A 16306-nucleotide genomic window follows, 5' to 3' on the forward strand; every position below is an offset into this window, starting at 1 on the left:
AAACATTTCACCATACATTCCAGTTGGATGGTATATAGCACTCTTAATGTACATTTACTTTAATTACGGGTTCTTTCTTCCTGTTGTGTGTTTGATAAAATACCTTGCGTGACACACTTAGTTGCTGTTCAAGATAGTAACGTCGAAATCCTGCCTATGTGACTTTTTATGCACACACAAGACTGTGGTATAAATAAAATATATAAGTTTTGCTTCTCTGAAAGAAATTAAAATGGGTATAGAATCCTCAGTAGAGGATAGTTTAAAATTATTCAAAATATCTATTCCTGATATTTGTGGGGAGAGAGAAGGGAAAAAGAAGGTGTGGGAAATATTTTATGTGTGTGTGTGTGTGTGTGTGTATAATATATATATATATAGCTATCAAATTCCACCAGTGTTCCTTAATAGAAGCATTTGAATTGGGTTTTTTTAAAATCAGGCCATTTGGTTTAGTGGTGTTGTGTATACTATCTGAATGCAACGTTTATAGTATTTATCCAGAAAGAGCACTTGTTCTCACTTCTATTAATAAGCAGAGCATTTGCTAGAACTTTGCTAACTGTGTAGGCAGAGCTGTCCACGATGCTGTTCACATGTGAGTGAGTGAGCTCTGTGCACAAAAATTTGGGGGATCGAAATAATATTTGGAAGTCATAGAATGGGAATCCAAACATCTAGTTGGGTTTCATCTTGAAGTCCATAGTTCTTTGCCACAACAAAGTGGTGTACTTTGGACACAGAGTGGGTGGGTTTCACACCACTGACTTCAACATCAATTATTGGTCTAGGAAAAAAATAAAGAGTATACCCCAAGGTTGAAATAGCCCCTACTCGCATAATGTTTTGTGCACACCAAAATCGTTGAAGAACTTTCCTCGACATATCTCTCCAAGTTTAACTCCCTTTGTTACCAACTCATTTGTTTCACTGAGGGTAAGGGCCAAGTGAGGCTTCACTCAGGAGGTTGGTGTAACTTATCTACATTTTTAAAATTGAAATCTTCTAGGCCGCAGGTCTCAGCTAAGGAGCAATGAGAGGGGGCTACTTAACTCCTGCCTATTTCCCACTTAAAATCTCCCTCCCCCATTTCTTAGGGAGTGGGAAAGCAGTTTAGGCATGGGATTGAGTGGGCAAATAGTCCAGGGGGTGGGAAGAGTTAAGTAGCCCCCTTTCACTCATGCCAAACTCCCATTGCCTCATTTTCACTGAATTTGTGGCCTCATTTTAAAAGAAGCATTGGAAGACTTGCCAGCATCTGTGCAACATCAAGACTGGCCCTAGCTATTCACAGTATTTCAATGGAATTGCAATGTTTCCGTGGCCTTTCTTTTTTTCCAGGCTCTCAGCACTTGCCGCCCTTTCTGAGGAAGTTAACCTCATGTACCGGTATTCTCTTTGCGTTTAGCCTGCGCACAAAAGAAGTCTTTTTGTTTGCCAGTTTTCATCTCTGTGCTGAGCTTCCAAAGGGCGATCGTTCTAAATTAAGTGGCTCAGACTGTTCAGCGGAAACCCCACAGAATCATCTTTCAGATCCAAATGTGGAGGTGAGGAGTTCACCCGCAACAGAGGTTAACAGGAAGGCTAAGAGAGATTCTTGTGACATGTACCTTTTGGGCACTTTTAGAAATAATTAATGATGACACGACAATACTTTTTTGTAATAAATTAGGGACTGAAGAAGAATATAAAATTTTGTCTCTTCCCCCACCCCAACTTACTGATTATTGGTTTAGAGACACACATTTCAAGAAAGAGATTTACAGAGTGGAAAAGATTCCAGGTGGAACGAATATGATGAAGGCTTTTGGCTGTGTATATCGCGAGAGGAGCAAGTGAAGGAAATGAGCATGATTGAACTTTGAGAAGATGGCAGCAGCAATCCTAACCACTTTCCACCTCACTTTTGTGAGGTGGGTGTAGGGGCCGGGGGGATTGTAACTAAAGACTTCGTGCAAAGCTTTCTTTGGAGGAAAATAATGTATGTTTGCCTTATTGAAAAAGGAACAAGAGGTCATGTATTCTATATGTAGCAAAATCTTCTGTTTAGTGAGTCTACATTAGTTCTGTGCACACTCCCAACCCAGGGACAACCGACCCCAAATTTGTCCCCAAATTAATTCAGGCACATGGCTAATGTTTAACCCTAAAATATGGTTGAGATGGGTTGTGGGAAGATGACACCCCACAGGACTGAATTCCAGTGTCCCCTTTCCAGACAGGACTTCCCACAGCCCATTCTCAAGGTCCTGTTGCTACAGTAACCACCCAAATCTCCACTCAGAATAGGTTTTGTCCATATTATTGCATCATACACCTTAGGGTAGTACTTTAGGGCACTGCCAAATTGAGCTTCAGTTTGTCCACATTCAGTTTGTCACTGATCTGTGACGTTGAAGTAAACCTTCCATGGCCAACTGGACTGAGGTGAGTGTGGTCAGGTTTGTGGCATCAAGCTCCATCTTTCCATATGATTTCTCCTAGTTGTTTGGTGTTCAGGTTACAGCAGCATAGCAGATAGTCTACAGTGGTACCTCGGGTTAAGTACTTAATTCATTCTGGAGGTCCGTACTTAACCTGAAACTGTTCTTAACCTAGAATCATAGAATCATAGAGTTGGAAGAGACCACAAGGGCCATCGAGTCCAACCCCCTGCCAAGCAGGAAACACCATCAGAGCACTCCTGACATATGGTTGTCAAGCCTCTGCTTAAAGACCTCCAAAGAAGGAGACTCCACCACACGCCTTGGCAGCAAATTCCACTGTCGAACAGCTCTTACTGTCAGGAAGTTCTTCCTAATGTTTATGTAACCTGAAGCACCACTTTAACTAACGGGGCCTCCCACTGCCGCCGGGCCGCCAGAGCACAATTTCTGTTCTCATCCTGAAGCAAAGTTCTTAATCTGAAGCACTATTTCAGGGTTAGCGGAGTCTGTAACCTGAAGCGTATGTAACCTGAGGTACCACTGTATAGGACTCTGAGGGACACCATAAGACAATAGCCATACAGTAGTATGAAGCAGAAGGCCCCTTCTGAAAATTTCCTCCAGGGTGTATCAGAGCCACAGCAAAACTGGCCCTCAAGCTTCACCCCTACCAAAAGGATATCAAAGTTATAAAAAGCCACAGAGAAGTCCAGCAGAACCAACAGGGACAAACTGCCCCAGTCCAGTTCCTGGTGTAGCTTGTCACACAGGACAGCCAAGGTTATTTCAGTCCCAAACATTGGCCGGAAACCTGATTTACATGGGTAGATAGAGTTCAAACCAACTTTACTGAGTGCAAAGCCTTGATATAGTTATTCCTGGACACACACATGAAACAATCACTCTTAGTTGAAATTTCAAACTTGGCCACATTCCAGCTGATCAGGTGCAACTGGGTCTTGATCTATAGCTCTTTGTACCTCAGTAATGAGATGTAAATTAACCCCACACCTGATTTCATTCCTTCAGGCCTGGGTGCTTAAACTCTGCCCCCAGCTGTAAGGCAGACTCACATGCCCATTCACATGTCAATTACCGGTATCTCCTGCGTTCATGTGATGAAAAGAGTGTGCAAATATGTCCTTGCTGCAATGGTGAGTTTTTTGTGTTTGTTTTTAATTAGACTCTATCACTTCTCAGCTGTGTACTGGGCAAATCTGTGTCCCAACCTAACTTATGTGGTGGAGCACAACTAGAAAACAGTACTGTGCACTGAAAATTGAATATATATTTACTGCCAAGTCACTTGACATATTCCCTGATTTATGCTGGGCTTTTGTTGCAGCAAAGTGTGTGCTTTTTACCTCCAGGAGAAAATAAAATGCAGCATGTCAAATAAGACCTAGTTGCTCCATTCAAAAAACCGCAAAAAGAAACATTTACACACAGAAACACTAGTTCTCAGATATTAGAGTTGTAGTTCAGCCTATTAGCAGCCTTTATGTAGGGTGGGTTAGATTTTGATTCAGAGAAACATTGAACACTCTAATGACTTTCTCCTCAGTGAGAACTAGGCTATAGTGACGGGCATTTCTCTATACATAATGATTTGTCTGTGACAGATAACACACAACAGGTTATAAGGAGGCTATCAGGCAAATATTTGTGATTCTCTTTTAAATGTATGGTTCTGTTTTTAAAAATGGGAGTCAGAAGGGTTATTTTGCTTCCCTATATTGTAGTCTTATTACCAACAATGTGAAAACAAAGTTTCCTTGCCCTTTAAAACATCACAGTGAATGCCGCAGATTTTAAAAAATAGTGAATAGACCATAATTTTTTGGGCGGGAGGAGGGTGGCAGTTTCTGTATGGCAGTTGAGAAATGAGCTGAAGTAGAATGGAAAAACAATTAAGTTGTTGTGCAAGCATCTGATCTTGTGTTTACTGTACATCAGAAGCGGGTTAGGGTGGGGGGACCTTTAGCTTTCTAAAAAAGAACCAAGAAGTATTTCCTCATTTACCTGTCTTGGGTTCATACAAAGAGAGAAAGCCGCTGACCGTTCAAAATGTCACAGCATGTGTCATCGGAAGTAAATGCTGGCTAGTTCAAGGTTTACAGATTCTCCATCCCAGTTTCAGAGGGTGTAAATTGTTCTTTTCACAACTATGACAGAAGACGCAAGGAAACCAGTGCACACATATTTGACAGACCAGCTACAAGAAGGAACAGGGGTTTTCTTCCAGAGGCTTGGGGTTACAGGGATTTTTATAAAAATGATAAAGTATATCTTGGCCATGCTTTGTTCCTCAACTTAGGCCCTTTTTATGAAGCCATGAATAACGTCCGTTTTCTGTACTTAGCAGAGCAGGCTAAGTTACTTTCCTCATATCGTTGTTTCATCCCGTACGACAGAAAGATATAACTAGCTGTAAGCTTAGCCAAGTGTTATGCTTCCAAATATTTGGGTTCATCAGGTCTGAGCTTCATGAGTTTATCAATGCAGAGAAGGATAAGGGTGAGGAACCAGAGACTCCATCCGACAGCTGCAGCGATCCAACCATATTCATCCACTCCAAACTGACAACATCTGGAGGCCTCTGAGCAGAAACTGACATCTGATGACAGAGAAAGAGAAGAGAGCCTGTCTTGGTTTGGTGATACATATATATGACTTTCTGCTGGTACAACACAAAAGGTAGGTTGAACCTTGAAGGTCTTATCAATATGGAGGCCACCTCACTGCAGATTGTACTCTGTACACAAAGGATAGCGACCAAACCATTTTATTTAGAATAACTTAAAATAAGCAGGGGAGCAGCCAACCAGGATTCTGTCTTCCTATCTATTCTTGCATCGAAAGGAGTTGGGTGACCCTAGGGGTCCCTTCCACCTCTATGATTCTGAGATCTTCAGCTGCCTCAGGGCTCCACCACTCCTGTGCTTGGTGTAAAATGGATGCCAGACTCTTGGGAACTGAGACATACAAAACTTGTGAGGGTGACATAGCCACAGCAGTGAAGGGGCAGGAGGAGGCAAGCCCGAGGCAGCAATGAATGCCTGACCGTGGGGGCCCAGTGGTGGAAGCCTTACACCCTGACTCCTGGATTACTTTAACTAAAAGCCCTACAACGAATGAATTAATTTATTTTTTTGGTCACAGACCAGTTCCAGCCCACATACAATATCAAGGAAGTCATAAAACATGATAGGGATACATTTGAATTTGCAATTAGGTATAACAGGGACAATACAGATATAGCAACAGTTAATATATATATATATAAAATTAAAACTTAGTCACTAACATATATCCTAAAATTATCATTTAAGGCCTTAATTATTATGACAGCACAGCTTGTTCCCTAAGTTTTATGGCAATCAAACAGATTTTGGCTACCCTTAATGTGATCTCAGGATCCTTGTCCTCTACCAGGGATTTTAGGCATTGAAGTTCGGATTCATTTGGAGATTTTTGCATAGCAGGGGTAATAAATACCGAGCGTATATCTCTGTAGAAACGGCAGCATAACAAGGCATGAGAGACAGTTTACAACGATTTCTAACACCACACAGCTTTTTCAGAATGTACTGCCACCATGCGTGGCATTATATTTGGGTCCCGTAAGCAAGGTTGCTCACATTCTGAACACTGGAAACAGAAGTAATGATACTTACGAGGACATAAGTCTGAAGAGTTGGAAGAGTGTCCGTTGGTCGCTAGAAAATAAGAGAAAGCTATGTTTTAGACTGAGAAACCTGAGAACAAATTTAGATTCCTACCTTGGGAAAGCTGAGGAAGTGCCTTCTCCATCTCCTACACGGAGACAACATACCTAAAGAATTCCTTGATTATGTGCTCATTATTTTTTGTTCCTAAGAAAAGGCCAGAGCTCTCTGAATTCACTGTAGCTCCCTTCCTGGTGAGTGAAAATACACACTCCATGCTTTTTGTCGTCCTCCTCATACACTTCTAAACACTGTTCTGCACCATATATATGGGCCTTGGGGTACCTTCCAACTCTACAATTATGTGATTCTGTGACTGAAAGCACATTCAACTCACATTCAAAACACATGGCTCTCCCCCAAAGACTCCTGGCAAAAGTGGTCTGTTAAGAGTGCTGGAAAAAGTGCCACGTGGGTGGCACTGTGGGTTAAACCACAGAGCCTAGGACTTGCCAATCAGAAGGTCGGTGGTTCAAATCCCTGCAACGGGGTGAGCTCCCGTTGCTCGGTCCCTGCTTCTGCCAACCTAGCAGTTCGAAAGCACATCAAAGTGCAAGTAGATCAATAGGTACTGCTCCAGCAGGAAGCTAAAAGGTGTTTCCCTGCACTGCTCTGGTTCGCCAGAAGCGGCTTAGTCATGCTGGCCACATGACCCGGAAGCTATACACCGGCTCCCTCGGCCAGTAAAGCGAGATGAGTGCCGCAACCTCAGAGTCGGCCACGACAGGACCTAATGGTCAGGGGTCCCTTTACCTTTACCTTAAGAGTGCTGGAAGTATGGCTCTGTGGGAGGGGAAACTACAGTTCTCAGGATCCTTTGGGAGAAACCATGTACTTTCAATGTGCATTGGGTGTGCTTTAAATGTATGGTGTGGGTGTGCACAGTCTTGTGAGTGTGCATGTTGTGATCAAGTAACTGCCCAACCAGTTATTGATTGATTGATTTTTGAAATTAAGTAATCTCAAATTACTAACATGGAAAGTGCGAAGGTAGGGTGGCCTTAGTCCCAGTCATGAACATAGAGAAATGGAACTACTTCATGGGTTGCCGCTGCAGTGCTCACAGGTGCACTGCCTGATTTCTGCAGCCTTTCATTTCTATCCTCCTCAAATTGGACTGGGATGGTTAACTCTGGATTCCCAAACTGCTCTCTCAGGAAAATCCCTCCCCAAAGAGATTAGGCTTGGGGTGGGTTGGGGAAGCAAAAACACTTTTTGAACCAATATCCGGGATTTGAGGGGGGTAATTAGTGTGCATGCGTGTGCCTGGTTGCAGGGAAAGTGTGCCCATCTTCAAGGTGCCGCAAACAGCTTCTCATTTGCAAATGTGTCCATTGGGCCCCCTCTGGTCTGCTCTTGACTGGCAGCAGCTCTTTGTGGTTTTGGGGGGGGGGGCTTTCCTATCTCCTGAAACCTGACCCTATTTTTAAAAAAAGCACCCTGAGTTTCCAGCGATAGGAAACATAGAACCTTCTGTGTGCAAGGCACGTCCTGCCTCACTGAGCCACCATCTTCCCATTTTTGCACTTCCCATTGCAAAGCTTTAAAACTTTGCCCTAATATACCTCGGTACCTCGGGTTAAGTACTTAATTCGTTCCGGAGGTCTGTTCTTAACCTGAAACTGTTCTTAACCTGAAGCACCACTTTAGCTAATGGGGCCTCCTGCTGCCACCGTGCCACCGCCATGCAATTTCTGTTCTCATCCTGAAGCAAAGTTCTTAACCTGAAGCACTATTTCTGGGTTAACGGAGTCTGTAACCTGAAGCGTATGTAACCTGAAGCATATGTAACCCAAGGTACCACTGTAACAGCCGTACATGGCTTCCCTAGGTGCCACAATGAACCTTTCCAAGCATTTCTCCTTTGTGAAATATCTTTAGCCAAGATACCCTGGCCTGTGGTTTATCGAGCCTGATTTTTCATTGTATGTGGCAATTTAATATTTTTTAAAATAAAAAAATCCATACCTTTTTTCAAAGTAGCATTCGTTGCATTGATCAATCTCCTAAGGTATTTTAAAAACATTTTTTTTCCTTTTCTTGAGGATGACAGTAAGACAGCACATGCATTTCTAAACACAAGCCCCTCTTCCACTACTCAGCCACATAGATTGCCAACTTCACCCCCACACACCTGTGCAACAATATCCCAACTACAGCCCTAAGTTGTGACAAATCAGAAAAGGATGAATCACCTTTCGCAAGCGAATTCTGGCAAGCAGAGGACAGCAAGAGGATGGCAACAGCAATCCAGGTCAGCGGTTCCATCCCTGAATTTTGGCCCCTGGCCCGCAGTCCTTGTGCTGATCAGAACTGAAGCCTCTGTCAGGAAGGAGAGAGGTGACTGTAGCAATTCAGTGCAAAGTCAAATGCCTTGTCCAGACCGGTGGGTGGAGAAAATTAACTTCCTGCTGTGCCGCTCAGACACCTTGAATTCACCTACTGGCAGGTGAGTTTAACCCAAACAAGAAACAAATAGCCCATCCTCCCAGGCTGTTGTGACTCCTGGGGCTTTTAGGGATGTTAATAGCAAATAGCAAAACACTCCTTTCCTTGCATTTGGCAGCAGTTATACTTCTCTGGGATGCTGCTAATTTGAACACATGCTATTCCTAAGAAGATTTGGATATTATTTATTAGTACAGGGGGGAAACGGCATGTAAATTGTACTCCCTGATGAAAACCGAGAACTCGCAATGCTTTGAGTTCCACTAATACATAACTGAAAAGGACAGCAAAGGAGAATTCAGCCGTATTTAAATGCACAATAGACTCACTTATAGGTCAATATGAAAATTTAGAATGCTGTATATCAACTATTTACTTTGATTTAATTAAAAATACATGACAACTCACTGTTGTGAGTAAAATGGTGCCCAGGTGGCTTGTGTGCCAGGGATGGATGGTGACCAGTGGGACTGGCAGGGCAAAAGGTAGAGAAACTAAGAGGATGTGAAGTCATAGCCACCATCTGATTGGCTCTAAATAAGAGGCAGGTGGGGGGGGGGTAGGCTGAGCCTCCAAGCAGTTTGCCTGCTGAGTCTGCTGCCCAGCTGCCAATGTTGCCGGGCAACTTCAAGGCCTGCTACACTTCATTCTTCAAGTACTTCATCTATAAACCAAGTTGGGGCAAGGTGGTCCTTCCAAGAGCAGGCAGTCCCCTACAGAGGACAGATCTTGGAATGAACGTCCAATCATGGTTGACAAAAGAGATCAACAGTGATCTGTACCTTTATTCTCACCAGTTTCCACTGCTTGCTGGGTTAGTCCAATGGCCCAGATAAACTAGCATTCTGTTCTTTCTGTGGCCAACCAAATCCCACAAACAGGACCTGCTCATTGGCCCACAGCAACCAGAGAGATATTTCCTCTGGTACTGGAGGTAATATAACAATCATGTTTATTGACTTATTTGCTATGGCCTTATCCATCATGAATTTATCTAAAATTCATGAATTTAGGGAAGGGCCATATCTCAGTGGTAGAACATCTGCCTTGCATGTCTTGAAGGTCCCAGGTTCATCTCCAGGTAGGGCTAGGAGAAACACCAGCCTCAAACCCTATAGAGCCCTTTCCAGTCAGTGTAGACCAGGCTTTCTCAACACCTGGGTCTCCAGGAGTTGTTGGACTACAACTCCCATCTTCCCTGACCACTGGTCCTGCTAGCTAGGGATGATGGGAGTTGTAGTCCAACAATATCTGTGGTTCCAAGGTTGAGAAAGGCTGGGGCAGACAATACTGAGCAAGATGGATCAATTGCAAAAGGCACCCTCCTATATTCCTAAGTTCCTAAAGCACTTTAAGAAATGACCATAACTACATGTTGTGGTAGCAACATGTGAAGATATAGGTGGGGAATTCTGCTCCCCACCTCTGGCTACACACAGCAGGAATCCAGGATGAGACAATGTAGACAGAACAGCTGTTCTGTTCAAACTGTTTGATAGCTTAAAAGGAAATATTATTCATGCAAATGTTGACATTTTTGTAATTGCGACTTTAGCCCAGCTATTTCAAGTCTTTCCTTACATGAGTCAATATTTGTCTATGGATCAGTATGGAATTTTTTTTGTATATTTAGAATTATCCTTCAGTGTTTGGTGTTACAGGTCAGTTTTGTTTTCTATTTAAACTTCTAAGGAAGTTGTGGCAGCCTCCGCCCAGCCTCTGATGGCCCGTTCTTGCTGGGTCTGCCTTTCTGTTTGTTGATATTCAAACTGGATTAGGACGGCTTTTATTCCTCTTCTGAGTATGTTACACACCAGTCATCTTTCCACAGCTGCTCATTAAGCATGAACTAACATTAACACTCATCTTAAAAGGCAGGACTTAAAATCAATGCATGAGATTGTCTTGATTTCTCACCCCTGCCCTGCAACATTCCCCCCCCTCTCTCTATATATATCCCTGCTTAACCCAGGCTGCTATTGGGGTGCCCTCTAAATGTTGTAGACTGCAACTCCCAGTATTCCTGGCTATTGGCCATGCTGGCTGGGAATGATGGGAGTTGCAGTCCAACTGGAGGGTGCAACATTGGCTACTCATGGCTTGACCCAGACATTTGATTGCATCAACTTCAAACAAGGAAAGTTCCCTGTCATTGCTCCTTGCGTTGATCAATCACTTAGCCTTCTTCTTTGTACATGGAGGAGAGAGCTGTCAAAGGCTACTAACCATGATGGCTTATGCTCTGCCTCCACAACTGGAGCAATCAGGTCCTTCTTGCTGGTTTCCCACCGCCATCTGGCTGGACCATTGGCCTGATCCAGCAGGCTCTTTTTGCATTCTGATGCTCTTACTGATGTTGAAAGGATTTCCAGCTCCCAACAGCACGTTGCAGAACTGAAGGTGAACCTCATACATGCATTGATTATTTCATGGAGGGGGTGGGTGGGAGGCACAGCCCCTTACACCATAGCTTCTGACTCTATGGCTGTGCACACACCTTGACTGGAAACCCCCCTCCCAAAAAAAACCCTATCGTAATATATTTAAAGCACACTCCTCTGGAATCCTGCGAACTGTCTTTTGTTATGAGTGCTGTAGTTTTGTGAGTGTGAACTACAGTTCCCAACGATCTTTGGGGGAGATGTGTCCTTGAAATTGTTAGAATTTCTGCTCCATGATTGCAGTCATGGGATTTTTGTCTATCACATGATGGTATATGTTTTGACTCCACAGAGTGGAAAATGACAGAGACAGGATGTTTGTTTTACTGTGTTCCGTGAAGTGGGACAATTGTCCTTTGTTCTTTCTCTTTGCTGTCTGATGCTAGAGAGAGAGGGAACCATGCTGCAGTGCTCCGTGTATGTTTATATGTAAATAAAGTAGATTAGCCAAAATGCTGAGTTGCTGAGGTCTGTTACGCATGATGCGCAAACTCTGCGGATCCCTAAGTGTGCCAGTGTCGGTTGGCATTGGTCACTGTGATGTTCGGGCTGAAGAAAGCTTTTGAAGCTCCCGAACGATCGACCAGGAGGGAGAGAACATTCCAATTGGGCATGTGTCTCTACCAGGGTCCTACTTGAGTGTAGGCTGAGGTCCTGACAGAAATGTGTTTGGAATGTATGGTGGATACACAGCGTTTGAAAAGGATTTGCTGCCAGATTATCAGAATTGGATTGGAATCCATTCTTCTTCGTATTATTATTTTATTTTCCCACCCATCTGACAGGGTGGCCCCAGCCACTCCGGGTGGCTTCCAGCAGATATAAGAATGCAATAAAACATTAAACATTGAAAACTTCCTTCAGAGGTTTGGTACTGCATGAGAGTGCAGGGGTCAGATTGCAGCCTGTAGCCTCTTTTGGAACGTGCTCCCCTTTATCTTTCCTAGCAGCCATTGTAAAGCGCTGCCTGGAATAAGAGATGGGTTGCAGCACAGTGTGGATCACACACGTTGCAGAGCTAGATGGATTAATGGTCTGACTCAATATGAGGCAACTTCTTCCATGATTCTCAGGAGGAGCATGACTGCCTCCCTCTTGGGTGATTTTTCTTCTTCTTACTTCAGGCATACCAACCACCTTTTTGCCCTTAACCTAGTTTAAAGGGATGTAGCCTAAACAAATTGGGATGGAGCTCTATGTACAAGCACATCACACCTTGTTGGGGCAACAACAGCCATACCGAAGAGATTAAAAAAAAGCCTTCTCTTCAGGACACTCTCCTGCTGTCACAAGGCCTGGCGCTGAACAAGAAGCGCTGCATCTGTTATTTGGCTATAAAATGGGTGTGAGCTGTTGACGTTTTGGGTTGAGGAAGGAGAGGAGCACAGCTCCCTTTAACTCGCCACATTCCACAGCATCACAGTGGTACCTTGGGTTACAGATGCTTCAGGTTACAGACGCTTGAGGTTACAGACTCCGCTAACCCAGAAATAGTACCTCAGGTTAAGAACTTTGCTTCAGGATGAGAACAGAAATCGTGCTCCGGCAGTGCAGCGGCAGCGGGAGGCCCCATTAGCTAAAGTGGTACCTCAGATTAAGAGCAGTTTCAGGTTAAGAACGGACCTCCAGAACGAATTAAGTTCTTAATCTGTTTCCACTTAGCCTAACTCTGATATGAGAAGTGAACAGCCAGGAGAAAATGGCTCAAAGCAGCAGACTTTGGCAACAGAGAGCGGGAGAGAGGAAGAAGGTTTTGCTCCCCTCCCTATGTGCTATTTTTTAAGAATAAAAATAATAACAACCCATTATATAGCTGAACAAACAAGGTCACATCTACATGTACGTATACCACTTCGACAGTCTCTGGCATTCACTGAACTGGGAACTGTAGGCTCGTGAGGTCCGCATGCATGACAAACTGCAGTTCCCAGCAGTTGCAGCCTGTGGGGCAGCACAGGTGGGACTCCATTGCTCTCCCAGCTTCCCAACACCGTGGGTCACTGTCACTAACCAAGAGACAGAGGTGGGAAGTGCAGGGAACATGGCTTTTTAGATATGAAATGGAGGAGGCACCATCTTGTCCCTTGCCTCAGGTAGCAAAATGTCTTGGGATGGCCCTGGTAAAGAACTGTGTTTGGGGATGCTTTCAGGAAAGAGATCTGGGAAGTTGCCTTATACTGAGTGAGACCAATGGTTCATCTGGCTCGGTACTGTCTACAATAACTGGAATTGGCTCCCAGGGTTTCAGGGAGGGGAAGTTGCGCCTCCCCCCCAATGTTGTAAGACTACAACTCCCATTATCCCTGACCATTGGCTATGCTGGCAGGCACCGATAAGAGCTGGAATCTGACAATATCTGGAGGACCACCAGCAGTTTGATGGAGGTCTTTCATTCCCGTATGTGTAAGCTAACAGTGTTCTTCAGCCCCAGGTCCCCAGAGGGAACTACATTTCTCATCATCCCTAAACTGGCTGTGGATGATGGGAGCTGTAGTCCAACAACATCTGGGGACTGAGCTAACATATTTGGCAACAATCACTTCCCCCAGTGTCTTCTCCTAAGAAGGAAAGGAGACCTGACCTCTCTATCCCAAACTTCTAGGGGGACTTCAGCCGGCTGATGTCTTCTCCTTCTCCAATTCCTGTTTTCATTCTGCAATGGCCTTTCCCAATGTTGGGTCTGCAGATGTTTTGGAAGTACAACTCGCATCATCCCTGAACATTGGCTATGCTGGCTAGGAATGATGGGAGTTGTAGTCCGACAACAGCTGGGGACCCAAAGACGGAGAAGGACCGCTGCGGGGTGAGAATTGCAGAGAGACTGAAGAAGCAGAGGTATTTGCCTTCTGTTCTGCTGCATCTGCTTATAGAACAGGATAGCCGCCACCACCCCAACACAAACGTTGAGAAGGAATGGTTGTGTTTGTAATGGCAACACACACACACACACACACACACACACACTGTGCTGACACAACACTGTTAGTTCTTATCTCACAGATCTGACACAGGAGGTTTAGATGGAGCAGCATGGATCCTGATATTTCCACTCAACAACTGTAGGGAAAGGTCTTTCTGGTCTGGCCAGGACCAGTTTAGCTGTCCTGAGGACATGCCTAGAAACTACAGCTCACCCCAGTGTTTCAGTTGGAGCTCTGTCAAGCTGGAAACAGTTTCAGCATTCATTCAGGCTGCGCAGAGAGAAAGGAAACTGAAGAGCAGTTGACTGAGGTGAGATCTTGGCATGGATAACTAGCGGCAATTCTCAGAGGGGCATAGCCACTTCTCTGCATTCGCAGAGCCTATTGAATTTTCGTACAGATGGAAAATCACCTCAACATATGGATCCTGAATGTTTTCTTCTTCTTCTCCCATTCAGAAGCAAATGGCCTCTCCCCTCTCCCCCAGTGAATAATGAAAGCTTTGATTAAATAGCTAAAGATGTATTTTGAAACCAGCAATTAACATCTAACAGCACAGGATTCCAAGGCTCTTTAATTGCTGGTGTGCTTGATCAAATTATAACCTCGGTACGAAGAAGCGAACAAGAGGCTAGCAGAAATGAATGTGAATGATTATTGCTTTTCATAAGCTGATGTGGATGAGGGATATGAATTGTATTTTAATCCAGCGGTGAAGAGCGATATGGGATCAGTTTAGCAATATTTATTCTTGAACTCTGCATGTGTGGAGGACAGCCCATGGACTTAAGAGACTGCATTTGTGCTCTTAGCATCCTTGAGGGTGCTTTGGATATGTGTAGTAAGGTCAAAATCTCAGGCGAATTACATTTATTGTCGAGTATATCCACTTCACGCAGGGAAGAATCATATCTTGGTGGCAGAGGGCATGCTTTGCATCCACAAAGCCCAGATTCAGGTCCTTGTATCATCCATTAAAAGGAGCAGATATCAGGTGATGGTAAAAAAGGTATTCCTGAGACTATAGAGAACAGCTGAGTCAGATTAGATAGTACTGGCAGAGAGGGGCACATATTACGACCCAGTACAGAGCAGCTTCTTGGGATTTTACTTCTGTATGTTGGCTGTGGATTGTGCCCTTAACCATTAAGGATGAATGCCTGGTAAATTTCAGTTTCAAAGTTTCTGGTCCTTGTCACCGTATACCTTAATTCTACTTATCTTAATTTTCTGACACTGCTCTATAAAGCAAAAGCCTCTCTAAATTTTTATTATTATTATTTTAAATACATATTAAGTTTGAAGCTGAGATGCCAGGATGGGCTTAAGATACTGAAAATGGGGGATGTGTTAGGTTGATGGAAACCCATGAAGGAATCTGGACTTCATTCCTAGAATGCTCTGTTTAAAAGAGTGAAGAAAGTACATGGGTGCCCTTGACTATCCACAACCCTCTGCCCCCCCTATTACTTCTTTCTCAGTTTTGTTGATTTGTTTTGTAGTAGTGGAGGAGAGAAGGAATGGGGTGTGATCCTTAAAATGTCGGAATAGTCTTTAAACACCCATTCAAGATCCTATATTGAGCATTTAGGGTGCACACCTTATTTCTGTTACTTTGGGTTGTCAATATTGTGTGTTTAAATGTTGGCACTTGCCCTGGGAGTTTGGGGAGAAGGGCAGGTAGTATTAACAACAACAACAATTTATTTAACTTATTTGGAATCTGATAAAACCATGGATAAGGAGCCTGATAGCAAGCCCCTTCCCTTCTTTTAAAGCCCCCAATTATTGCCCTTCGCATGCCCTTTCTATGCCACGGTCTGGTGGTGCACAATGCCACAACCTTGCTGAAATTAAACAGTTCCTGATCTGGTTAGTGACTGGATGGAAGGGTCTGGAGCAGCACAATCCAAAACTCTGCTTTTCCAAGGCTTCTGACCACGTGCAGAGAGTCCTATGCAGGGACACTTGCATGCATGTATGCACTGTTCTGGCATGCAAAGGAATAAATGTAGGCAAGGGTCATCTAGTCTTGTTTTGTCTACTTGGGCTGGTAGCATCTCTCCATGGTCTCAGGCACAGCCTGCCCCCCCTTTACCTGCTACCTGATCCCTTTTAACTGGGGATGCCATGAACTGAACCTGAGAGTTTCTGGGTGCCAGTGGTGTGCTGTACCATTGAGCTATAGTTTCTCACCAAATTTATGTAGATTAATTCAATGAGGCAAGATTACCTAATGGGAGATGCTCTAGGATCTCTGCTCTGGGCTGGGGGTGAACACTTAATTGCGAACTCAGCTGATGCGTGCCAAAGCATCATGGTAGCCAAAGTGGGGCCAAGAG

General features: G+C 44.1%; 1 protein-coding gene across 1 annotated transcript; it reads right to left on the reverse strand.

Annotated features, from left to right (window-relative positions):
• Positions 1–4341: 4341 nt before the first annotated feature.
• Positions 4342–8497, reverse strand: TMEM213 (transmembrane protein 213). Its single transcript, XM_083574213.1, has 3 exons — positions 8350–8497; positions 6104–6145; positions 4342–5043 (listed from the first exon to the last, which is right to left on the reverse strand). The coding sequence occupies exons 1-3, from the start codon at positions 8420–8422 to the stop codon at positions 4874–4876; spliced, it is 285 nt and encodes a 94-aa protein (XP_083430339.1). The 5' UTR covers positions 8423–8497; the 3' UTR covers positions 4342–4873.
• Between the last annotated feature and the right edge of the window lie 7809 nt (positions 8498–16306).

The sequence above is a fragment of the Podarcis filfolensis genome (genome assembly GCF_964270895.1).
Source record: "Podarcis filfolensis genome assembly, chromosome: 10".
NCBI classification, from domain to species: domain Eukaryota; kingdom Metazoa; phylum Chordata; class Lepidosauria; order Squamata; family Lacertidae; genus Podarcis; species Podarcis filfolensis.